At 40.9% G+C, this 26,682-nt stretch overlaps 1 protein-coding gene across 3 annotated transcripts; it reads left to right on the top strand.

The window, feature by feature from the left end:
• Nucleotides 1-1,623: 1,623 nt before the first annotated feature.
• On the top strand, nucleotides 1,624-24,740 carry LMAN1 (lectin, mannose binding 1). 3 transcript variants are annotated; one of them, XM_036245103.1, is made up of 13 exons: nucleotides 1,624-1,872; nucleotides 4,993-5,147; nucleotides 5,228-5,335; nucleotides 6,257-6,318; nucleotides 7,368-7,467; nucleotides 8,260-8,383; nucleotides 9,958-10,016; nucleotides 10,447-10,579; nucleotides 11,955-12,145; nucleotides 12,284-12,354; nucleotides 18,545-18,698; nucleotides 21,197-21,318; nucleotides 21,592-24,740. In XM_036245103.1, the coding sequence occupies exons 1-13, from the start codon at nucleotides 1,635-1,637 to the stop codon at nucleotides 21,626-21,628; spliced, it is 1,554 nt and encodes a 517-aa protein (XP_036100996.1). In that variant the 5' UTR covers nucleotides 1,624-1,634; the 3' UTR covers nucleotides 21,629-24,740. The 3 variants fall into 3 exon arrangements, with proteins under 3 accessions (XP_036100996.1, XP_036100995.1, XP_036100997.1); XM_036245102.1 differs by having other exon boundaries at nucleotides 11,952-12,145; nucleotides 21,592-21,788; XM_036245104.1 differs by lacking the exon at nucleotides 1,624-1,872 and adding an exon at nucleotides 3,390-3,504 and having other exon boundaries at nucleotides 11,952-12,145.
• The last annotated feature ends 1,942 nt before the right edge of the window (nucleotides 24,741-26,682 follow it).

The following is a 26,682-nucleotide window of genomic DNA, read 5'->3' as shown; positions in this document are numbered from 1 at the left end:
ATGTGTCTCTCTCACATCGATGTTTCTTTCTCTGTCTTTCTCCCTCTCTCCCTTCTCTATCTCAAGATGAATGCTGTCCTCAGGGGAGGATAAAAACAAAAAACAACATACCCAATTAATCATATTAGCTCTGCTCTGTCCAGATCTGTGGGATGGCCCTCAGGCTATCTATAAAACATCTGCCATTTACCTAGGAGAAGTTAAGCAGTTTGTGTTAATATAAAGTCAATAAATACTTCAGTGTTCACTGTCCAACTATGACTGCACTGGCCATGTTTTCTTATCTTAAGAAGAAAATAAGAGTTGGACTCTGTGTTGTAATGAACGAAACCACAATGTGACTGACTTAATGGGGCTAATTAAGCTTCTCTTTGCTATCAGTGAAAGAGCGAAGAAATGTCACTAGAATAGCTCCTGTTTACTGGGAGCTTACTGGGTACCAGGCACTGAATTCCTTCTAAAATGCAATGGCACAGTTACTGTTATTGATCTCCTTTATCTAGATGTGGAAACCAAGCTTCAGGGAGGTTAAACACCTTATACAAGACCACATGCTGGGAAACCGCGATTCACTCTGTCAGTTGAATCCAAAGCCTTTGTGCTTCACCACTGATTTGTAATTGCTGGAAACTTGTTTATTTTAGAGAGGGCAGAAATGTGGCTTGAGAAAAAGAACTGTTTCTTGTCAATGAAACACCTAGAGCAAAGCCTGATATTAACTGAAAATCCTGGATTAATTTCCTCTTAAATGATTGAATGTATGTTTTTCGCCCAGAACAGTGCCTGATATGTAGTAGCACTCAATATTAGGAGTAAAGGTAATAAAACCTGGAAATGATGGCTTAAATGAGCGAGGATTTTATCTCAGAAAATAGAAGACTGGAGATAAGCAGACCTGGCCTGCCAGAGGGTCTCAAGGTAATTGTTCAAGTACGGTCTCCTCTGGCTTCCTGGGCCATCCTTCTTAGCCCTCGGAATTAAATTTTGAGAGAGGTAAAAGCTGAGTGACAAAATCACAGAAACTCCTGATTCAACACCAACCAAAAGACCCGAGGATCAACCCTGTAGATCGCTGGTTCCCAATTTGAAATGCCCTAACACAAGTAGGTGTAGCTCAGTCGGCTGAGCTTCTGCCTTGTTCCTGTAAGGACTTGTTTCTGCAAAGAACCCCTAGTGAAAACCAGATACTGAACAATTGGAATCTCATCAGAAGGAATGCCATTCTTCAGCTAACAGTGGAAAGATTTATTTTCGCCATGGAGGACTGATGGGGTGGGTCCACAGGTGTCAGGGCTCCTAGCAGCTGCGGAAGAAGGTTTCTTGCAGGTAAGCACTCAGAAAGCTCCAGCAACACTCGCTGTCCACTGGGAAGAGTGTGAGATAACCTTTCCGGACCCCGGATCGGAGGGGAGGGGCGTGCGCACAGCACCGCCTTCAGGCCCCCGCTCCCTTCCGCAAGGCCCCGCCCACAGGTGCCCGGGTCCTGCGGCCGCCTGGATAGCGGAGGCCGGGGGCGGGGCTCACCCTTGCCCTCGGGGTACCTCGAGCTCCGCCAATCAGCAAGCGCCCTGTTGGCCGTCCGCAGCTCCCGCGCCCCTCCCCCTCCCGCGGGCCTCCGCTTTCCAGAATCCAAGATGGCGGGGTCCAGGCGAAAGGGTCCTCAGGCCAGAGCTCGGCCACTTTTCTGCGCCCTGCTGCTGTCGCTCAGTCACTTCGTCGGGGGTGACGGCGTGGGAGGCGACCCTGCGTTCGCCGGTGCCGCGGACACCCCAGCCACGCTGCCACATCGCCGTTTCGAATACAAATACAGCTTCAAGGGGCCGCACCTGGTGCAGAGCGACGGGACCGTGCCTTTCTGGGCCCACGCGGGGAGTAAGCCGGGGCAGAGGGCGGGGGGCCCGGGTCTCATCCTCGCCTGGTGCCTCCTTCTCGTCACCTTCCCGCTGCACACGGCATGCGCGGTGGAGGGGACCCTTCTAGGCAGCCCCTCCTGCAGGTCGGCTCTGGTCCGCAAGGTTCCCTCCACCTGCTCCCCAGGGTCCCCCCGATTCTACCTACCCCCTTTCCGCATGTCCTCTCCTTGATCTCGTCGGCTCTTTCCGTTTGCTCTCAGTGTTTTGTTACTTACACTTCCAAGTACTCACTCAAAGTCGCTTCTGGGCATCACGTTTCACCCCAACGCCACGTCTCCAGGGGAAACGTCGCTCGTCCCACCCCCGCTGTCCAGCCTGGGACCTGTTCGCGCGGCCCCTACCTACCTCCTCGCCGCTTCTGCTCGGCCCTCCCCTGCTTTTTTATTTTATTTTTTAACCCGATGTTAGCCATGGGTAATGCGCCAGTTTGTACCCGATGCCCCCCGACTGACGTTTCCAGAGATGATATATGTTGGTTTTATAGTAATTTTTAAGTTTTTATGTCAGGATATTCTTGTTACCTTGCTAGACTAATACCTTAAAGTTGCCACTCTCAGCGACTTTGTGTGGTCTTTGATCTTTCCTCTTGTATTAAAACATTATGTAACTTAATGGTCACACATGTCCTTTAATTTAGTAGACTAAGGGATATATTTTTATATTGTTTCAGAACTTGAGACTACCATTATATCTACAGCTTTTTTTTTTAGTTTTTTGGAAAACTCTAAGTAACCTGTGCTCCCTGTTTTTTATTCACTCTGTGTTTGGCACTGTTAGTAGATAAGAGCTGCCTTGCTAGACATTTCCATGTGTGAGAGAAACATCTGTACTTTAGTGCTGATGTGTCATTGCTGACTAAGGAATCAGCCATAGCACTTGGCATGCTGGCTCTGGCCATTTGAGTTCCAGCTGTATGTGTAATTAAGAAGTCATTTAAACAAGGTTTGTGTACATTAATTTAGACTGTCCAGTATTTGGAACAAAATGTTCCATTTCTACAAAGTAATTATTGAATAGAAAGCACACTTCTAGGAAGGGCCATTTCACTAAAATTACTGTATAAGGTGTAAATTTCAATTTGACATAATGACCAAGTTATTAAGTATTTTAAATAGAATGCAATTATTTTGTTATTCAGCAGACACTAATTACGTGCCCACCTATCAAGGGGAGATCCCTGGGCATTTGTTCTCAAGGTAATGTTCTTAATATACAAAGATGATGTGAATGTACCAAACTCAAGTTTTGGAGTTTTTTGTTTATCTTTTTAGAACGATGATGAATTTTTCAGTAGTGGTGATGAATTCCTTTGCCCATTTCACTTCTGTATCTTTCCACTGCTTGCTTGCTCTTCCCTCTCTTTCTCATGCTTATGCCACATAATCAGCCAATAGGTGATGTTAATCAACTACTTACATTAGTTACCTTGGCTTTCTTTACAGAGCCTATAACCAACTAAGTTGGTCTGCTGCAGAAATGTCAGATAATGTATCTGGGTGAATTAAAGTTGCATGGCTAGACTGAATTTGAAATAAAGGGATTAGTATATTAGCCATGACACTTCTATCTGCTGACTCCGGGAATCACTGCTGTGGGTATCCTTTGCTTTCATTATCACTGTGATTTTTATAGTCTCACTGTTTTCTTAACACCATTGATTATTTGTTACCTTTTCATTTTGCCCTGAGATTCATTATTTAAAACAATTTTTAAAAGAAAAAGTGTATTTAGTTTAAACATGGTCTTTTACATTCATCCCCAAATTAGTACCAAATCTATGGTGTTTCTTTTTCTTAACTCTAATGTCCTTTTGTACTGTCAGTACACATCCTTGAGTCCATAAGGGCAAAAAATGATAACAATTTATAACCCTGTGTAACTCAGAGCTCTTTCACCTTCATTCTGATTTAATCCTTAGTAGGCAAGGCAAGTGTTATCTGTTTTATAGATGCAAAAACCGATATTCAGAAAGGTTAAGGTTCTTGGAAAAGATTCCCCAGCTAGTGTCGTTAGAATAGAACTCAAATATAGATCTGATTCTATATCTAGTACTCTTTCCAAGATGCCTGCCCCTGTCCCTTAAATGTTTGAAAGTGATGGTGACAGACAGTGGCTGATCTCAACTTTTTGTCAGTTTTTCCTACCTGTAAGGAGATAATACAATTATTTCCCAGCCTTGATGTCAGAACTGGTTAATATCTGAGACAGTGTACTAGGATTGTTCAAATTTAGGCCTGATAGTTGCTTTAATAATTATTTTAGTCCAGTAATAGGAAGAGCTAACATTTAATGAGATTTTTATGTAAGAATTTTCATGCCTCTTGAGGTTGTTGGAGAAATGGAGTAACTTGCCTATGATAAACAGCTAGTAAGTGGTGGAGCTGGGACTTGAACCTAGCTAGAAAATGAACCACCATTTGGGGGATCTCTTCTCTCTGAGAATCTGCTGATGCTGAAGTACTGCTTATTGACTTGAAATCCAGTTGACCCTCTCCCTAGAAGAATATATATATGCACAAAATTTTGCATATAACTTTTGGGGTTTTATGGAAGTGATTGAGCCCAGCCCCTTCATTTTACAGGTGAACATATGGTGAGCCCAAGAGAGTAAGAGAATTATTTGCTCAAAGTCACACAGCTGAGCTGAGACTAGGAATAAGTCTCTTGATTCCTAGTGGTATGTTCTTTTCACACTGTTTGAGCTTTCTAATATTTGTAAACTAATAAAGTACATCACAGTTTTTATAGGTATTTGAAAATAATATACGAATCAAATATTTAGTTTGCCTTTTAAGCCAAAAATTTCTCCCTCCTGCCCCTGGCATTTTTAGTGTATGATTATAGCTGCTTCTTTTTTTTTCAGAGATAGTTCACTATTCAAAAGATAAGGGGGGGGAGGTGTTAGTCCCAAAATTTTAAAGTTAAAACTGTCAACAGGAAATGTTTTTCTAACAAAATTACTGTACAGGTTACTAAATTAAAATTAGATTTCTATAAGTGTATGTAACAGTTTGGTGATGATTCATTGAGTTTTACTTAATTATAACTTAAAGCTTTAATTCCCTGATTTTTGTTCCAGATGCTATTCCAAGTTCAGATCAAATTCGAATAGCACCATCTTTAAAAAGCCAAAGAGGATCTGTGTGGACAAAGACAAAAGCAGCCTTTGAGAACTGGGAAATTGAGGTGACTTTTCGAGTGACTGGAAGAGGTCGCATTGGAGCTGATGGCCTGGTATGATTTCTTTAACTCAGAAAATGGATATAAATGCATATACTGCCAGCCTCTAAATGTTCCCTATTATATGTTCACAGGCAGTTTGGTATACAGAAAATCAGGGCTTGGAGGGTCCTGTGTTTGGATCAGCTGATAAGTGGAATGGTGTTGGAATATTCTTCGATTCTTTTGACAATGATGGAAAGGTATATTTGCTGCCAGGGCTGTTATCCCCTTTAATATACTTGCTATTAGTTAAGCTGTGAGAAATACAATTTACTTAACACTTTTGTCAGTTTAATAGGAGAGAACTCCCCAAACCAAGTGTAATGATTAGTCTTCATGTAGCTGAGAATTTATACATTTGAAACTATGAGTTCCTGACTTGTCATACTTCAACTTATGATCACAATGGAGCTCAAACTCTGAGAGTTTTGCAGTGCCCTCCCCAGAACCCTGTATGTGCACGGTAATTTTGATGGATAAGCATGAGTCATTCAGATGTAGGCAGTGAAATCGGTAGTGTTTAGAGTCAACGATTATAGTTTGTTTTTATGAAAATACCCATGTGCTACTACTATTAGCTCACATGTTAATATCTTTTCATGTATTAATCACTCTTTTTGATCTGCCACTATTATGGTCTCTCTTAAAACAGTTAAGAACAACATGTACTCATGAATTTGGAACATGAACTTGTGCTTGAGCAGCCTTAAGATTGATGATCTTTGTTTTATCTGGTTATTTCTCTGAGGTCATTATTAGCAATTTAAAGGAGAACTTTAATAAATTCTTGAATGCTGAGGCCATGTTAGTCCTCCTGCTTTAGCTTCCACAAGTCCCATACGTATCCCATATTCACAGTGTGCCCTCACCTATGTGTGGAGGTTGATTATTCAAAGAGAGAACACATCATCAGTCTTTATTGAGGTGTTAAGTGACTGTTTTTGAATGACTGTAAAAGTTTACTAAATTTTTTTCTAAATTAACTAGAAATCTTTTCTATTATTTTTAAATTTCTAGTTGTAGAATATTAGAGGTTGTAAGAAACCTTACAGCACATCCAGAATGATCTAGAATTCTTTGGTCTAAGGACTTTAAAACAAATATATTCTCTTTATTTTTAGAAAAACAATCCTGTTATAGTAATTATAGGCAACAATGGACAAATCCATTATGACCATCAAAAGTAAGTATGTATTTTTTACATTATTTCTGATTTCAGCTTCTTTTTGGAAATCTTATAAAATATATTGTTTCTTAGCTGAACATTTTCCAGATGAAATAAGATTATTCTTTTTCTTGAGATTTATTTTATAACTGGGTAGAAAGGTCTTATTTTAATTTGGTTCTGTTTCCATGAACCACCTCAGATTTTAAACATAAAAATGTGTTGCTTTATTTAACCTAAAATTATATAATGCTTTTTTTTTTTCATTTACTGATTTTTAGAAAGAGAAAGGGGGGCATTGATATGTTATTCCACTTATTTATGCATTATTGGTTGCTCCTTATATGTGCCCTGACCGGGGATCAAACCTGCAACCTTGGCATATCAGGATCATACTGTAAGCCAGCTGAGCTACTCAGCCAGAGCTGTATAATATTTATAAAAGTTAATGAAATGTTTCTGGCGCTCAGTGATGCCACTAGTTATGTTTTTTCTCCTTTATTAAAAGGGATCTTTCAGAAATAAAGTTCAGAGCCTTGACTAAACTAATGACAGAAATTTCTGCCACCTTCCTCCGCCTTAGAATTGCTATATTTAGATTTTCGATGGGCTACAAAGCTTCCAAGTATTTAGTATATTTGTAATATGTAGGAATTAGGTATCTACATTTTTTATTTTTACATGTTTGTTGTGGGAGGGATTACCTTCTAGCCAATGAACTGTAAGAAAAATTATTCATCCGTATTCCAGTTTACTGTTTTCCTACCTTAGTGAGTTTTCTACTCTGGTAGTTACCTAGGGAGCTATTTAAAATAAAGGTACCAGGCCTTCCTGTGATTCTGGTTCTGCTCTCGGGTGAAGGAGTTGGGCCCCGGCCTCATGTAGAAGCAGTGTAACTTTACCCTCGCCGCCAGCGCGTGCTAACAATGGATCCTCATGTTATCCAGAGATTTTATCTTAACTTGATACTATTTTAATTTTCTAAACTTGAATCATTTTAAATAGTGAGTTTTTAAATATTGAAAAGCTTAAGTTTCTTATTTGTTTTCCTTTCCCTCATATTATAGTGATGGTGCTAATCAAGCTTTAGCAAGTTGCCAGAGGGACTTTCGCAATAAACCCTATCCTGTCCGGGCAAAGATTATATATTACCAGAAAACACTGACAGTAAGTGCCGTGCATTTAGTGATCATAAATGAACACTACTCTCGTATAACTTTTCATTGTGAATCTTTGATAGAAATTAAGATGCATTTAAATTAGGATGTTGTTTGCCCTGGCCGGTTTGGCTCAGCAGTTCGAGCGTCGTCCCGTGGACCAAAGAGTCCTGGGATTTGATTTTGACCAAGGGCATGTGCCTCGGTTGCGGTTCATTCCCTGCCCCGGTTGGGGTCCTGCGGGTGGCAGCCAGTCAATGTCTCTCACTTTGATATTTCTCTGTCTCTCTCTCTCTCTCTCTCTCTCTCTCCCTCCCACTATGTCTGAAGATAAATGTAAAAATATCCGCAGGTGAGGATTAAAAAAAATTTAGAATAGTGTTCATGTAGTCATCAATATTAATATGAGAGAAAGCTGCCCTGGCCGGTTTGGCTCAGCGGTTAGAGCGTCGGCCTGCGGTCCAGAGAGACCCGGGTTCGGTTCCCGCTAAGGGCACGTACCTCGGTTGCAGTTTGTCCCCGGCCCTGGTCGGTCGTGTGGGTGGCAGCCACTCGATGTGATCCTTTCACGTCGATGTTTCTTTCTCTCTCTCTGTTCCTTTCTCTCCCTCCCACTCTACCTGAACAAAAAAAATGTCCTCGGGTGAGGATAAAAAAAAAATATGAGAGAAAGCTGATAGCTTTCTGACAATTGGTTATTAGATCAAATATAAACACCAACTAGTGTTAGTAATAAATGAATACTTGCAATTCCTTTTACAGTGTCCGTTGTAAAAGCTCTAGCTACCATATGTCTTTCTAGGTAATGATCAATAATGGCTTCACACCGGATAAAAATGATTATGAATTTTGCGCCAAAGTGGAAAATATGGTTATCCCTGAACAAGGGCATTTTGGAATATCTGCAGCAACTGGAGGTCTTGCAGGTAAATTTTGCTATCATATTTTAACATTAGAAGTTTGTAAATTGAGTTTTCTTGGGAATAGTATAGTTTGGAGATGTGTAGACTTGTTTATTTTTAGCCTTTAAGACCAGTTGTAAGCTTCTTGTAGCCTGCAGAGCTGGTCTTTTGTATCTCTTGGGACTGCTAATTCTCTACTTAAATTCTGCAGGGATACAGATGGCTGGGGCTGCATACACTGATGTAAGTTAGAGCATTGGTTCAAGTGCCTTTTCATAGTGAAGGAGCCATTTAAGGTTGAGGCTATAAAGGTTAATTGCTAAATGTTTTAGGATCCTGAGAGGTGTCAAGACACATTTATGTGAATTTGGTATCCTGAGGAAATATTATTGAGGACTAAACATTAAGCAAGATATATCTACCATTTTTTTCCATGTGTGGTGATAAATGAACTTATCATTTGACATTAATACCATCTTTATGTGGTACATTATATAATATTTTTATTATTTTCAAATGTATGATTTGTTCCTTACAACAACACAGGGAGGGAGAGAGGATAGATTTTTATTTAATTTTAGATGCATTTGCAAAATCTTGGATTAAAGGACTTTGTAAAGATCACATGGCCAGTAACGGTCAGACCCAGGCAGGACTTGGTTTGGATTTCTGGTTCCTGCGTCTGGGGCTCTATGACATTGCAGGACTGCTCCTAAAGTACCTAACCTTCCCTGTACTATTCCAGTTTTCTCTTTAATCTGGCTACATACCCATATCTCCGTTATAGTGGCCAAAAGTGTAGACATTGCCACACAGTTGGAATTAATTGCTCTTGCTTTGTGGATGTGACGAGCCAGGATTCATATTTCAGTTCGATGTTATGAGGTTTGATCTGCTAGTCCCCGTTTTCAGCTGAAACAGCTTGAAATTAATTTTATTTTTATATGATTTTAGATAAAATAAAATTGTTAATGTCTGCTATAGGAGGGAGACAAATATGAATGCTGATGGATAATCATATTACCTAAATCAGGATGCTTTGAGAGTAAAGGAGATGCCCTTAGTGATGCCAGGGCAACATGGATGAACCAGGGCACTCCCTGTGGGCCAGGACAGAGCAGTGTCATGTCTACAACAAGACAGCGAGGCAGTCAGTGGCACGTGCTGTTAGACAGGCAGGTAGAGGCAGATAGGTACAGGAAATACGTGAAGGACAGGGTTTGGTCTTACTTGGCTGGGACAGTCATGAAGATTTCTGGGGGAATATGGGGGTGGTCCTTGGTGCCAGGGTTAGGATTTGGGCTTGATTTGACCCTTCTTCGTTCATTCCCTCATTATACATTTATTAAGCATCTGTTTTATAGTTTAAAACTTGCTAAATGTTCTGATTTAGGATTTAAGAGAGTGAATTTCACTTATTTCTAATATAAATCTTTCCAGTGAATTATTGTCTAGGCTCACAGAGCATCATTGCATTGACCAAATTAGAGCTAATTTTTATTTTCCTTACTGATTATATATTTTTAAAGAAATATATATCTATAGATTCACAACTATAAAAGTAACCTATTATGGAAATTTTTTCTTTTAATTTATAGATGACCATGATGTCCTTTCTTTTCTGACTTTCCAGTTGACTGAGCCTGGGAAAGAGCCAGTAAGTATAAACAGTTTTTCAAAAAGTTTATTTTCAGGTTAGTGATATTGCCACATAGCTGAAAACTTGGGGAGACTGACTTAGGGTTGGCTCTTATTTCTGTCAGTTACTATCATGTGCCCTGGTGCAGATTACCTAGCATTTCTCCCCTGGAAACAAAGGTATTTGCATTGGCGGTGGCAAGACGTCCGTAAGCATTAAACAAGACAGTGCACTCGGCAAGCGCTTGGCAAGTGGGAGCGGCAGTTAGTATCTTCTGTTGGAATTGTTAGTAGCAAGAGTAAGTTGGTTAGGATTTAAATAAGAACACTTTTATGGTAACCTTTCAACTAATGGTGGAGTAATTAAAATGGGAAAAAGGGCATATATTGAGGTATATTATTTTCTTAAAAATTTTTTTTTAATGATCTGTTCTTAAACTCCATAAAAGCCTACACCAGATAAAGAAATTTCAGAAAAAGAAAAAGAAAAATATCAGGAGGAATTTGAGCACTTTCAACAAGAATTGGATAAAAAGAAAGAGGAATTTCAGAAGGGCCACCCTGACCTTCAAGGGCAACCTGGTGAGTTGTGGCGAAGCTGTCCTAGGCCTGCAGCATCGGTGATGGTCCGTGGTGTCCCTGCACTTTCACTTGGCTCATCCTCTTATCTGGCACATGCTAAGGCATTTCTGAAACAATCTGTGAGCAAATAAATCTTCAGTCTTTAAAGGGCTTAGAGACTGATGTTTTCCCCAGTCAAAGTGATGGAGTGAAGTGTGCGCTGAGGACTCCGTGGTGCTGTGGACGAGCGGTGGCCCACCACAGTGCCAGCTCTGTGAGGACAGGGACTTGTGTTTACTGCTGTGTCTCCTAAACCTAAAAAACAGCCATGCTGCCCTAGTAGTGGAAACTCGGTAGATATTTATTGAATGAAATCGTCCATGTTGATTTCTTCCCTTTTAGTGGCACACAGTTACCTTATTTATATAGAGACAATACTTGAAAACTGTCAAAACTATGGGAGAGTAGTGACATGATTATCTGGCTCTCCCCTTACCACTTAATTTGAATTCTGGACTATGAAGGTAGAAAGTTTTAAAATACTTGTCTAAGCCACTGTAATTAAGAACCTAAGTGTGCTACATGTCAAAAATAAAACATAAGGTCAAATAAGGTGACTTTATTTTATTTGCTAACTTTTGTTATCTGGGTTTTTCCCCATCAGCACAACTGAACTATTTGTAGTGCATGATTCCTAAGTGATAAACCGTATGATTCAGACATACGCTAAAAATGAAAGATAAATTTTACTCTTTTCTTGGATTTAAGTATCACGTGATTTGTGAGTATATTGTGAAGCTTATAGTGTTTGAATGAATGAAGCTTATAGTGTTTGAATGAAATTACCGATTTTCAGCATGGTCAGGTACAAAAGAAAATCAGCTCTCTTCACTCCATTTCTTAATCTTTTATACAAATAAAATGCACAGATTTTAAGAGTATAGTTTGATGAATTGTGACAGATGGAATACCCATTTAGCCATCATCCAGGTCTACGCAGAACATTTTTATCACCTAGGAAAGTTCCCTCATGCCTCTTTCAAGTCAGCCCCCCTCCACAGAGGCATCCACTATTCTGATTTCTGTTAACATGGATTAGTTCTGCCCATTCATGTAAATAGAATCACACAGTATATTTGAAAAAGAAAATTATTTTTAGGTGAAAAAATTCAAACTGTGTTTATAATAAACGTTCAACCACCAGACATACACAAACAAGTAGTAATTTAATCATAAGTTAATTATCTGCATGTTCACTATTGGGGAGATTCTACCATTATGTTGGTGATGTTCTAAGTTTAGTATATATAGGTACCTTGGTCACTTAAGGTATTTTGAAAACTATATATGCATAGGTGGTTCTAATAATTTTCATTTGTAATTTCCATTTCAGCAGATGAAGTATTTGAGAGTGTAGGGGATCGTGAACTGAGACAAATCTTTGAAGGACAGAATCGTATTCATCTTGAAATCAAACAGCTGAATCGCCAGTTAGATATGATTCTTGATGAACAGAGAAAATATGTCTCCTCCTTGACGGAAGAGATCTCTAAAAGAGCAGCAGGAATGCCAGGGCAGCAAGGACAGGTGAGCTTTCGAAACGTGCAGATGTGCCCTAGTTAGTTGGCCTGATGGGGGAGAGGTAGCAAAGAAGGGCTCCTGTGCTGTATGGTCTGTAGAGTGTGGATTGTGGAGCTGACTGCTCTTCTCTTCTTTTCCCTCCAGATCTCTCAACAAGAACTGAATACTGTTGTGAACACTCAGCATGAGATTTTAAGACAAGTCAATGAAATGAAGTAAGTGTACAGTAGTAATGTCTGAGTGTTATGTGCTATTTTTATCCTAAATTTATGACTCCTCTAGCTATTCAAACACATTATTGTTTAAAATTCCTGAATGAGGGTAAAAATCATGTTCTAGATTCATTTTATAAATAGGGGTATAGGAACTTCTGACATTTAGAAACTACAAATATGTCTAAATTTTTTATTTTTAAGCTAGAAAAGAAAAAATGGTATAGCTTTATTTAAAAAAATAGGTTTGGCCCTGGCTGGTTTGGCTCAGCGGTAGTGTGTCAGCCCGCAGACCAATGAGTCTTGAGTTCAGTTCCAGCCAAGGGCACGTACCTCTGTTGCAGTTGGTCCCCAGCCTTGGTCCAGGTCATGTGGGAGGCAACCAGTCGATGTGTCCCTCTCACATCAATGTTTCTCTCTCTCCCTCTCTCCCACTCTGTCTGAAGATAAATAGAAAAATATCCTCGGGTGAGGATTTTAAAAAAATAAAAAAAATAGGTTTGTCACAGTTACTTGACAGGGAGAACTATCAATACATTTCTAAAATATAAAAAGAATATGGGAGGATGCTCTGGCCGGTTTGACTTAGCAGTTGGAGCGTCGACCTGCGGACCACAGAGTCCTGGGTTCAGTTTTCACTAGGGGTGTGTACCAAAAAAAAAAAAAGAATATGGGCAATTTATAACAGTTCTTTGAAAAATACTAGGGCAGTTAGCATGCACAGCATTGTAGGACTGCAATACAAAAATACCTGATGCAAGAACTTAGGCTGGTATGAAAGCATTTTGAAGGAAATGTGCTGTGTGTAACTACCTCTTTTTCATTCCATCTTGCACCCTAAGAGAGACTGGACAAAGAGTTTGAGCAGAGAGGAGATACTGTGTCCTTGGAACACTGAATGATAAGTTTCTAAGACGGACCCACTAATGCAGATAATTAACAGCTTTCAACACCTGGAGCAGAGAAACAACCAAAACGTCATGTTTCATAAGCTAATGCTTTAGAGCACTGCCCCAACCAGTACAACCCTTGACAAACAGGAATGTCCAAACTAGTTCTTTAGAATTGGAAAATTAAACGGGATCAGGATAAACAGACGGTAAAACTGTCAAATGCCTAGACGTTAAGGACAACCCAACTTTAACAGCAAATTTATATTTCTTTCAGTTGTACTATTTGGCATTTTAAAAAATCTTCAAGTTGTAAACTTGTGATTAAAATGTTTATGGTGTTAAATGAATAGTTAAATAGTTTTAGAAATAGACTGGTTCATGTAATTTTTTAATCTTTATTTTGCTCTAATTTTAAACTTCAAAAGTTTCAAAAATAGTAGCTTCCATATGTCCCCCACCCATCTTCTAATGTTAACATCTTACGTAAATCTAGTACAATTGTCAGAACCAAGAAACTAACATTGGTACAGTACTATTAACTACTCATCTTATTCAGACTCCACCAGTTTTCTGTTATAAGATCCAGTCCAGATCTCACAAAGCATGTAGTTGTTTCTGTTTAGACTTCTGCAGTCTGAAATAATTCATCTTTGTCTTTCATGTCCATACAGATTCCAAGAGCGTTGATCAGTTATTTGGTTTACTGTCCCTCAGTTTGGGTTTGCTGTTATTTACTCATGATTGGTGGAGGTTCTGCATTTTTCACAAGAATACAACAGTGTATCACGTTCATGATGTCTTTGTCTTATTGCAGGTGATGTTGGCTGTGATCACTTGCTTATGATGATTTCTTCCTGGTTTCTCCACTTTAAAGTTACTATCTTTCCCTTGGTAATTAATAAGTGTTTTAGGAAAGATACTTTGAGACTAGATATCCTGTTTCACTTTAAACTTTTGCTCACTGATTTTAGCATTCTTTGATGTCTTGCCTGAAACAAGAATGTGTTTCCCAAATGCTGATTTTTATATTTCCAGCATTTCTTCTACATTTACTTATTGGAATTCTGTATGGACCAGCTGTTTCTTCTCCTCTCATTTATTTATTTAATCAGTTATTTGTATCCAATTGTCCCAGCTTTGGTCATTAGAAGCCTCTTGAGGTTGGCTTCTGTGTTCTTTCAACAAGCCCCCATCACTTTTTATGCATCTCTTGACTTTTCTGATACCACACTGTGTTTCAGGCGCATCTTGTGTTTTCTCTTCTCCAGCTCTACAATCAACCACTACTTCTCCAGTGAGCCCTGGTTCCTTTTATTGGAGAGAGGGTATTTAGAAACCAAGATCTGGGCACTAGGTGTGCTCATTACTACTGGGCTACCATTGATTCTAGTTGATTCTAGGCCCTCTCAGTGGACAGAACTTGGGAATAGATGAATGTGCACTATCCCCACGTGTACACATATCTCTGTTTTTGTATCCATCAGTAGACATTTGTATTTTAAAAAAACAGCATGGGATTATGTGGATACTTAGGATTCTAGGTGGACTGGATTGGACTAGACTGAATAATGCATGATTGATTTTTGCCTTTCTCCTTCCCCTATTTGAATATTCTTTCTATAACAGGAAGAAATCTGATTCTTGGTGTCTATAATGTACTTACTTATTAGTTTAATTTTAGTGTGCACATAAAGTGATTTCAAATTGTTAACACATATCCCTGTGAGAATCACAGATTTAAGTAAAGTTCCTCTTGCCTCTAGCCTTATGGTATCTAGTCCAGATACTGTTTTCCAGATGGTTTCTCTTCTTCCCTACTCTCTTCAGTATGTTCATATTTATGTATAATACAGTTAGGTTTTTTTGTTTGTGGTTGTATTTCTTCTACATCTGATTGATTTTAACTGTTTATATTTTGGGTATATGAAGGGTATGTGTATGCTATGATTCTAAGAGCCAAAATATATATTTTCTTTCATTGCTTACACTCCCCCTTCATCACTACTACCCCTTTCCCATTCTTTCCTTCTTTTCAGCCCTATTTCCCGCCTATCCCTGTTGGTAACCCATCCCATGGATTTCTGGTTTGTTCTTCCTGTACTTCTGCACATATGTGTTTTCTTCTTTCTTATGGGGACAGTAGCACACTCTCGATACTCTTTTGTGCTTTGCTCGTCTTCATCAGCAGTATGCTGGGAACATCTTAAGATTCAATTAGTGATTAGTACATCCTAGCCATCCATTTGTGTTATCCGTGAACGCACGTCCTCAGGGTAGTTAGCAGTCCTTCTGCTAAATTCCCCCTTACTGAGACCAGATGTCATGTATACAGTAAGTTAGTGTAAAAACTGAACTCAAATTTCTGAATTTGTTCTCTAGAGCTTTTTCTTCAAGATTAAGTTTCAGAAGAAAAATGTAAAGAGATAGAAAATACCTGCCTTTTATGGTCTGGGTGGTTTGTCTGTATGGATTTTCATATTCTTAGAGAATCATAGAATTATTTTTTTAGCTGAAGCATGGAGTTAATTCCCTTCAGTACACAGAAAGAGAAAAAAGGGCCCTGAATGATAAAAGATCACAATATGAGCTCTGGCTGTTTGGCTCAGCAGTTTGGCTCAGCAGTTAGAGCACTGGCCCTCGGACTGAAAGGTCTCAGGTTCAATTCCTGTTCGAGGGCTCATACCTGGGTTGCAGGTTTGATCCGCAGCCCCAACTGGGGCTGTGTGGGAGGTAATCAATCAATGTGTCTCTAACATCAGTGTTTCTCTCTCTCTCTCTCTCTCTCTCTCTCACTCTCTCTCTATCTACCCCCCCCCCCTTCTCTCCCTCCCTCCCTCCCTCCCTTCAACTCTACAATAAATCAATGGAAAAATATCCTTGGGTGAGGATTAACCAAAAAGAAGATCACAATATGAAAACAGTCAGAATTAGTTCTCATTATCTCTTCACTTTTAAGTGCTATTTCTAGCATATCATAAAGCCTTATAGAAATTTTCAAACATAGAAAAAAAGTTGAGAGTAAGAGCCTTCCCTCACATCCCCATCACCCACTTTTAACAGTTACTAATAACCTGATGTCATCCTGAGCCGTTCATGATAAAATTATGTCTCATCAATCACTCTAAGTTTTAGTAGCCGGTGATGGCCATCACCTGAATTCATCATTTTATCAGAGGGTGAAGAAGGTGATGCTCACGTTCTCAGATTTCCTCTCCATTTAAAAAGAAGAATTTCCCCCATCACTTGTTATCTGAGCTGGTTCAGGAAAGGCGGAATAAATACTTGATTCTCTCTCCTTACCAGTTTTCAGAATGATGAGTCAGTTCCCTGGCAGTCTCCAAGGTTAAATGATGTAGTAGTGAGGGGTGATTGTTTTCTTTCTTCAACTCATGGATTTTAAAGTATTTTGCTGTTTTGAGCCACTCATCTTTATAATTGATGATCAAATGGTCTCATCTTTGGCCACTAGCACCCCTCAAGTCGCTTCAGTGTGCTGTCCACACCACCCCAGTGGTCTTCGGTAGCTTCCTTCCTTTCCGGTGTACTCCTTTCCAGGTTTCTCAGGTACATTTCTGTCCCACGCATGGCAAAAGGTATTTTTCTTTAGCACCCTGGTCTTTTAACGGGAAATGGTATTTATAGGCAGTTGAATGCTTGTTGCTACCAAATTGTCATTGCTCCTAGGCCTTTTCAATAGACAGGGTTACAATTGTTTCTTGAGCTTTGACGTTTGTATGTGGTAGCTTGTGTCATTTAATTGGTTACATATTTTATATGTTGAATTCAAGGTATTAAATGTGCTTTTTGGGGAGGAGACGGCATTTAGCATTTCATGTTCACCTTTGCCTAATGTGTGCCTGTTGCATTCTAGGTGCTGTGCTAGGCATTTTCACATGTTCTTCTGGGTTGCTCTTAATTACCTTCTTCTGTACCTTCAGCCTGTCCCTGTGATATAATACTTAAGCTGCTTAGCAGTCTTTATTTATTCTTGATCATCACTTATCTTATTCAAGATATTCACTCCTCTACTCAAGGCCGATGACCCAGCCCACCGCCGAAGTTCTCGGTGGTCATCTTGATCTTACATCTGAGTAGTGGACACATTTTACGTGGAGATTATATTCTGATATCAGTATGTGTAAGATGAAATGTTGTATAAAGTTAAAATTACCCTTCAAAAAGGCAATACATGAAGACTACCATACCATTGCTCAGTATGCTAAGCAACCAATTTTTCCTTTATATTTTAAACAGAGAGATGCTTCTGTAGTTGGGTTCTAGTTGAGGCAGTAAGTTGTATTTTGGGGCCGTGTGATAGAACTGCAGGAGGAAACAATTACATCTGACTTAGGGTCCCAAGACCATCCCTAGGTTCTGTGATTTGCTGGAAGTACACAGAATTCAGAAAAGCTGCTATACTCCCAGTTACGCTTTATTACAACAAAAGGATAGAGTGAAATCAGCAAAGGAGAAAGGTGAGTAGGGTGGAGTTGGAGAAACCAGGCCCAGGCTTTCGGTGTCCCCGGTGGAGTCCCGTGCACAGTGCTCATTCCTGAGGAGCGAGGTGTGACAGCGTTCAGTGCTGCCAGCCACGGAAGCTCGCCCAAGCCTCAGTGCCCTGGTTATTAGGTGCCAGTCACGTAGGCATGGAGCACCCATGTGACTGACCTTAACTGCTCAGCCTGCAGGCCCCCTGGAGGTCAAACTGATACAGCGCCTAAGGCCCCAGGCAAACAAAACCATAAATCATATCTTTAGCATAAACTATTAAACTGTGGGGGAAGGGGGGGGCGTGGTTCCAAGGCCCCAGGTTGACAAAAACACTTATCACGCAGGATACTCTGGGGGCTTAGAGGTTACCTCCCAGGGGCTGGTCAAGGGCCAGTCCTGAAAACCTTTGAATATGCAGGGTTTGGGCAGCCCAGGCCTGAAGGGTTAATTGTTTACTGCACAATGTTAAACACCTAGAAAGATTTAAGTTCATTAAGGTTATCATCTATTATGTTATATAATATCCATTTATAATACTGGTTTTAACATAAGTTATTTAGTGTTATTCTCTGTGTGCTTAGATGACCTTTAGTAAAAGATAAAGGCATAATGTTAAGTTATAGCTTTATTAATTATTTTCCAATGTTGAAGACAATTCAGTTTTTTAAAATATTGATGTTCTTTATCTGTTGTCGTTTTTTATGATCTGATATATTGAGCTTAGAAGTGTATCTAATCATTTGAAATCTATGATGGAAAAAAGTCATCTTTCTCGTGATTTCATTGTCTAAAGGTACTTTCTGTTTCAGGAATTCCATGAGTGAAACCGTCAGGCTGGTCAGTGGTATCCAGCATCCTGGGTCTGCAGGTGGGGCCTATGAGACCACCCAGCACTTCAATGACATCAAGGAGCACCTGCACGTTGTAAAGCGGGACATCGAGAGCCTCGTGCAGCGTAACGCGGTGAGCACTCCTCTGTGTAGCCTCGCAACGACCAGCTGCTCTAGGGGGAGAACGCATTCTCTCTGCTGTTCTGCTGAAACTCTTTCAGTGTTTCAGTTAATGCGGAGTGCTCTTTATAATCCAGGGGTGGGCAGAGGATTTACCACTGTGAGTACGAAAAACAGCTTATTCTTGTACTCTTATAGTAATTGTTGTATTATTTTTAACCTACTTTTTCTCACCCGTGTATCCCGGTAGAATTATCCCATATGTCTGTAAGTTCTACATCATGCTTCCATAGCTTATTGAACAGATTTTTTAAAAATCGCCCTGGCCGGTTTTGCTCAGCGGTTAGAGCGTCAGCCCGCGGACCAGAGTCCTGGGTTCGGTTCTGCTAAGGGCACGTACCTCGATTGCAGTTTGTCCCTGGCCCTGGTTGGGATTGTGTGGGCGGCAGCTAGTCGATATGTCTCTCTCACATCGAAGTTTCTCTCTCTTCCTCCCTTTCTCCCCTCTGCTCTATCTGGAGATAAATGCAAAAAGTGTCCTCGGGTGAGAATAAAAAAATTAATTGCTATTCCATTCAAAGGAACTATACTTTTTCCCCTAGATTATTTTCTTTAAAAAAAAAAAAAGCATGGTTCTTGTGTTCACATGATACCTTTTAACCACTTTGAGAAGGTAAACACTCCCTTGACGAATGCATGTTAGACAGGCCATGCGTGTGGCCCGTATTCCCTCTTGGGCGCTAAGGACGCGACGTCTAAAGCAGGTGGCAACGTTCTCTGAGCAAGAGTCTTCTCTTTCAGCTACTCTTCCTGTCTTGTTTCATTTTTAAACTTTTTGTTTGTTTTTGTTTTACTTTATTAGATTTTTAAAATCCTCACTTGAGGGCATACTTAGAGGAAGAGAGACAGACAGACAGATAGACACATCAGTGAGAGAGACAGACGTTGCCTTCCATACGTACCCTGACCAGGGATCGAACTGGCAACTTTTCGGTGCGTAGGACAATGCTCAACCAGCTGGGCCCCTCTGGCCAGGCCTTTCGGTACTTTTTATAGTGTAAGCCCCATCTACATTTGGAGGTGGTAATAAATATTAAAAATAGGTAACATTTTCTTTTATTTAATGTACATATGAGAATATTAGAACAGATACCCTGGTACTTTTAAGTTTTTTCTTAATTACTGTTAAATTCACAGTTTTTTCAGTTTTCCAATGTGGCTTAATAGTTTTCTTATTGACCACCACCTCTCATCCTAAGCATTATCTATTTCCTCAATTCTGTCTGAGGTTATTTCCCCCCACTTTAGCCTTTGTTGAAATGACCAAGTTGATGCTGTGGGTATTACATATATGTAATGAAGAACATGTCCATAGATGTAAGCATATTAAAAACAAACAATCTTAGCCCTGGCCAGTTTGGTTCAGCGGTTAGAGCGTCGGCCTGCGGTCCGGAGAGACCCGGGTTCGGTTCCCGCTAAGGGCACGTACTTTGGTTGCAGTTTGTCCCCGGCCCTGGTTGGTCATGCGGGTGGCAGCCACTCGATGTGTCCCTTCACGTTGATGTTTCTCTCTCTCCCTTCCTCTCTCTCCCTCCCACTCTATCTGTACAAAAAATGGAAAAATATCCTCGGGTGAGGATAAAATAAATAAATAAATAAAAATAAAAACAAACAATGTTAGAAGCCATTCTGTCTGCATATCTTTAGGGAGTCTTTGTCCGTGATATTTAATTATCTCCTTAAAATAGAAGGAGTCCTTGTGGAAAGGTTGGGGGGAGGGGCATTTTTCTTTCTTTTTTTAAAAAAATTTTTAATTGATTTTGGAGAGAGAGGACATGAATGGGGAGTGACAACATCGATCTGCTATTTCACTTATTTATGCATTCATTGGCTTCTTCTTGTATGTGCCCTATCGGGATTGACCTGGTGACCAAGTGTATCGGGACAGTGCTCTAACCAACTCAGCTACCAGCCAGGGTGGGAAAGAAATATTTTTCAAAATATTAAGTAGTGATGTCGAATACTACAAGAGCTGTGATAAAGATTAGATGTGTCAGCAGTTCATTGGGAGCACCGCCCTGTGGTTGTCTGAACCAGGGCACTTTTGAGCGGCGCTGAAAGCTCTCAAGGGTTCTGGTTTGGACAGTTACATGGTTACCCTGTTGGAGGTGATGCTATTAATAGTTACTCCAGTATAGCAAGTGTCAGCTGGGAGTGCCCGGGTGATTCGTGGTCTGTGACCTTCGGAGACACTAACATTATTGTCACTGCGATGAAGATAGGAGCCAGATGGCAGTGAGTTGGGCATGGGACCTGAAGGTGGAGGCTGTCCAGTGTCAGCTACTCTTTCAGAAAGTTTGGTAATAAAAGTTAAGGGGATGGAAGCTATAGTATGAATAAATGAAAAAATACTTGAGTTTACACAGTAAACCATGAGTTTTATGAAGATTTCACATTTCTTTTTCTAAAATACTAACTTGACAAATTGTAATAGAGTTCTTTGCCTTCTAGCCATCAAACGAAAGACCAAAATGCCCAGAGCTACCACCATTTCCATCATGTTTATCTACGGTCCACTTCATTATATTCGTAGTGGTACAAACGGTGTTATTCATTGGTTATATCATGTATAGGTAAGTCTCTAAAACTTGACCCAAAATTTTTGTTTGTTTGATTTGAAATATTCATTAAAGTTATCCATGTTCATACTAGAACTTTTAATACCTATAAATCAGGTTTATACAAAGCAAATATTTCTAGTGCGTTTCAGTTCACATGGAAGTGCATATAGCTTATCTTAATGTGTTTCATACTTCAAAAGACATTGTGTTTTTAATTTTAAGCAATTCTATTTCTTTCCAAAGTAAAGTATATAGAATTTTTTTTTTCTTTCTCTTTTTCTTCAGGACTCAACAAGAAGCAGCTGCCAAAAAATTTTTTTGACCACCATTTTCATGTGTACATCTTGTATGTGTGTACAAAATGTTGTCTTTTTGAGGGACTGTAAGTATTTAACTTGCTTCATAGGCTAAATTATTAAATTTTGTATAAAATAACTTTAAACATCGATTTTCAGTAAGAATAGACCTTAAAGACAACCACATGTAAATTTGTGCATAGTACATAAAATCTATTTAAATTTCAGTGAATTTCTGGCCAGCAGAATATAGCCACTGAACAGAATATTGATAAATAAGAGGGTAAATAATAAAAAATGGGGCAACCCCCAGATATGAAAGTTACCCCTAAGTCTTGAATGTTGGAGGTTTTTTTTATTTAATATAAACACACTTGCCCTCCTGCCCCCCAAATATGAGGTCTAGCTGAGCGCTCCTCATCATGATTATTTTGTAACAGTCTTTTTTAAGAGGTCAGAATTTCCTACTCTGAGACCCAGTCCCACAATCCTGTCATCTAATACCCCTGCTGAAATCAAAGAATATTTTGTCTGAGAGCATTACGATCTGGGTAATAGGCTTCATGATGTTTATTGAAGTATTTTTCCCTCTGATTATCAGTGATATATTTCACCTTTAAAGGAAATCTTTGGAGAACATTAAGAGCTGCTCTTTGCCTAAAAAATATTTAGGTGAACACATTCCTCTGATAATAGTTTTTATGGGTGTTTTGCCTGGTAATGTGTTCATTTCATGATTGCTCATTTGCTTAAATGTCTTCATTTTAACAGTGTCAGTTCAATATCATGAGAATATTTTTTGCGTTTGTATTTGTAATGTAAGGAACATATTCTCCTTTTTTGTGCAGCTTGCAAATTCAGCTCAGATTGCATGTTCAGAGGATATTTTGGTTCACAAAACCCACCACTATGTTCTGGTTTACATTATTCCATACAACTGGTGTTGGTGACTCTGCATACTTGTGTAAATCAAGGAGGCTGGATAGGAGACGTGTTAAGACTCTTGAAAGCAAAATTTGAAAAATCAGAGTTAATACTTCTGATTCCCTTCTTTCAGTGCCAGAACTAAGGCTGTTGTGAAGCGCTTGTTAGTAAGCCCAACAGTGACATGTCAGACTACAAGTGGTTGCCATAGTCTTTGTACAGAGTCCTCAGTCTGTTAGTGTCATTTTTAAATGCACTTGATTTTGTTTTCACAGCTGATGTAGACTTACCTTTGCTGGCTTCAAAATACTCTTTATCTGTTTCAGCTACAGTGGTTATCATTCGTTTGTCGTAGACTCCAAAATAACATTGTTCTGTAAAATGCATTCTTCCAAGCCTTCATAAATTTATTCTAAGATGTCATTTATAGATTGGGCTGGCTGCTTAAAATTTATACAAAGACTATGAAGAACTCTACATTATAGCAGTGTCTAACTTGAGCTACGTGTGCGAACAGTCCTAACAGTGCTCTCTATGCTAGCGTTGTCCTGGAACACTGATGGGGGGGTTCCGGTTCCCGGCTCAGCTTCCGGCACTTCAGCACAGACGTGCTTCGCTGGTGCTTGCAGTGCTGACATTTCGATTCATGTTTCAGAGACATCATCACAGAAGTCACTCTCATTTCATTAAAAAAATTAATACCTTCAGAAGAGTGTTTAAGTTGTAGACTATGAACTTGGAAATCCTCTTGAGATAAAAGGCTTCCAAATACTCAGTATTAGAAATCCGTGGTCACGTGTGCCTGAATTTATTAGCGGAACATACCAGACCGATGCAGTTACATTTTCAGGCTGAAGCTCCAGAGGAGTCGTTCTGATCGTTTCCATAGAAATGGAGACAGCTGGTGGGGAAGATCATGAGCAGGAGTCACTTCTACTTGGTCATTGCTAGAAGGGACTCCGCAAAGCAGGTCACACAGGTGGTTATCATAGCGTTGAAATTTGTTTTCTTTTCCTCAAAACAATTGACTTTAGCTCATTTCTGAAGAAAAATGTTTGCTCTGTGGAAAAATCAGTCACTGCCAGGATTCTTTCATTTCTATACTATTTTGTATAATTGAATTTGTTAACTTCTCACACCAGCAAGTATTTTACAGGTGCCTTGAGTTAAAAAATTGATTTTAAAAGTTTAGTGTAAGTCGTACTTATGATGCCACTTTACAAGAAATGCAATTACCTAACAGCTGACACCCTGTTTAATGTGCCTATTTGTGTCCTGGTTGTTTGGATGTTTTATACAGCTGGAAACTTTCCTATGAAACCACAAACAATAAATAGTTTTTGCTATGTATTAAAGGAATGTCAGTGTTTCTCACGGTGTGGTCCATGGACCTTCTGGGTCCGGAGTGCTTAATGTACAGCTCCCAGGGCTCCATTCCAAACCACCTGCACCAAAACTCAGGCATCGGCTTCAGAATCGGGTTCAGCAGGTGCTGCAGGTGATTCTGAGCACACTGATGTTTGAGAACCACTAAGAAGAGGAGTGGGAAAGCATAAGGGTTGTTTTGTTGGCTTGCGGCTGAACTGAGAGCAAATAGGACCCTTTTGTCGTCAGTGATACTAGCAGATGTGCACTGATTCTTGTATACTTAACAGTTTACTTCATGTTCTTACTGAAACTTGTGGTTTAGTAGCAACTACAAACTAAACCGAGATTTTTGCCTGTAGCTCCTCATACTTTGGTTGATGGCTTTTAAACTTAAAGCGTCATTTTCAGATCATGGTCGAGCCATGAAAACTCCCATCTTCCTGTCTGCCTGTAACACTTTTTGGTAACTTGGGGAAACAAACATTACTTGAATAAGGGATTGCCAGATCCGCTGCATCGCCAGACAGTGTGTGTAAAGATCATGCCAGTTGTGACTATGAAGATGTGATACCTCTTCCTGCCCGTGGGCCTGTCGCAGGGAGGTCATGAACAAAGGGTTTCCGTGGGGATGTTTTATTTATACGATCTAATGTGAAATCACCACTTGCAACTTCTTAGATCTGTATGTTGCCTGTTTAATATATTTCTTTTAAAGAGTTTTCTATCCACTGTTCATTTCAATTGGATAACATTTTGTCAAGTGTTTTTTTCTGATTGTTATTTGATGCTAGCTGGAATTCAAGAGATGACATTGACCTTATTCAAATAAAGAAATATTTTAGTAAATTTACTTTTTCCTTCATTGGTTTCTGGTGATAAGTAACTTTATTTTCCAAATAGTCCCAGATTGGTGATGGTATTTCATTTCCGACACGCTGTGTGCTGTGCACTCTGTCCTGGGCGGCGTACCCCCTGGACCACCTGCGGGAGCTGCCCTGGGCGGCGTACCCCCTGGACCACCTGCGGGAGCTGCCCTGGGCGGCGTACCCCCTGGACCGCCTGTTCGCGCTGCCCTGGTCAGCGTACTGCCCGCACCGCCTGTGCGCGCTGCCCTGGTCAGCGTACTGCCCGCACCGCCTGTGCGTGCTGCCCTGGGCGGCGTAACCCCTGGACCGCCTCAGGAGCTGCCCTGGGCGGCGTACCCCCTGGACCGCCTGTGGGAGCTTCCCTGGGCGGCGTACCCCCTGGACCGCCAGCAGGAGCTGCCCTGGGCGGCGTACCCCCTGGACCGCCTGTGCGTGCTGCCCTGGGCGGCGTACCCCCTGGACCACCTGTGGGAGCTGCCCTGGGCGGCGTACCCCCTGGACCACCTGTGGGAGCTGCCCTGGGCAGCGTACCCCCTGGACCACCTGTGGGAGCTGCCCTGGGCAGCGTACCCCCTGGACCGCCTGCGGGAGCTGCCCTGGGCGGCGTACCCCCTGGACCGCCTGTGCACGCTGCCCTGGGCGGCGTACCCCCTGGACCGCCTGTGCGCGCTGCCCTGGGCGGCGTACCCCCTGGACCGCCTGCAGGAGCTGCCCTGGGCGGCGTACCCCCTGGACAACCTGTGGGAGCTGCCCTGGGCGGCGTACCCCCTGGACAACCTGCGGGAGCTGCCCTGGGCGGCGTACCCCCTGGACAGCCTGCGGGAGCTGCCCTGGGCGGCGTACCCCCTGGACCGCCTGCGGGAGCTGCCCTGGGCGGCGTACCCCCTGGACCGCCTGTGCCCGCTGCACATGGGAGGGAACATAAAGAGAGAAGTAGAAATGGTCATGGATAATGCTAACCCTTAACTGGTAATGAAAAATACAAACCAATTAAGACAATGTATTTGATGTTTCCACTTTTAATAACCAAATACTGGTAAAAGTAGAGTTAATCTGGAACTTTTAGTCATTACTAATGGCAATAAAAAATCTAATCTTTTTAGCAAGCACCATATAACCAAGTAATTCCAGTTCTGAGAGTCATGCGGTATAAGAAGGAAAGTCCATCCGGTGTGGCTCAGTGGTTGAGTGTTGACCCATGCACCAAGAGGTCACCAGTTCCATTCATGGTCAGGGCACATGCCCAGGTTGTGGGCCCGATGGGGGGGGGGGGGGGCATGCAGGAGGCAGCCAGTCGATGTTCTCTCATCAATGTCTCTCTCTCTCTCTCTCTCTCTCTCTCTCTCACACACACACACATTTCCTCTTTCTCTAAAATCAATAAAATAAAATAATTTTTTTAAAAGGAAGTAAAGAGTTGAGCTTTGGAGTCAGACAGTCGGTTTGAATTTTGGCTCTGCCACTCAGTAGAGATGACCTTCAGTTTCCTCATAAACTTGTTTCCCACGGTTGGTAGCACTGTAAAAAAATCTTCTAAAGTGGTTTCAGAAAAGAGTAGACTAAGGTAATGGAACCCTCTTCTGAGAAATACTGGATAAAATAAAAGATTTAAATAAATTAGGTGGGTTTGAAAGAAATAAAAGGGAACGTGAGCCTGATTAGTGAGCCTGGGGCAGGGGGTGGGGCTGGGCTAGGTGCTATGAGGGCCCTAGACACTATTTGGGGCGCTGAGACATGGCCTTGCAGGCCATAGTGAACATCTGGGGTGTTATTCAAGTAGGATGAGAAGCTTTTGGAGGGGTAACACCTAGTGGTCCTGTTTCACAGGTCCTGGGGGATTGATTTTCTCCTTCTGGAGGGATGAATGATTCTACACAGCAGCAAATGTAGTTAGTTGCTGGATGTCCAAGTAGAAAGGCCAT

The sequence above is a fragment of the Molossus molossus genome, unplaced genomic scaffold (genome assembly GCF_014108415.1).
Source record: "Molossus molossus isolate mMolMol1 unplaced genomic scaffold, mMolMol1.p scaffold_m16_p_6, whole genome shotgun sequence".
Classification (NCBI taxonomy): domain Eukaryota; kingdom Metazoa; phylum Chordata; class Mammalia; order Chiroptera; family Molossidae; genus Molossus; species Molossus molossus.
Note: the sequence above shows the minus strand (reverse complement) of the source record. Positions and strands in the feature narration are given on the sequence as shown.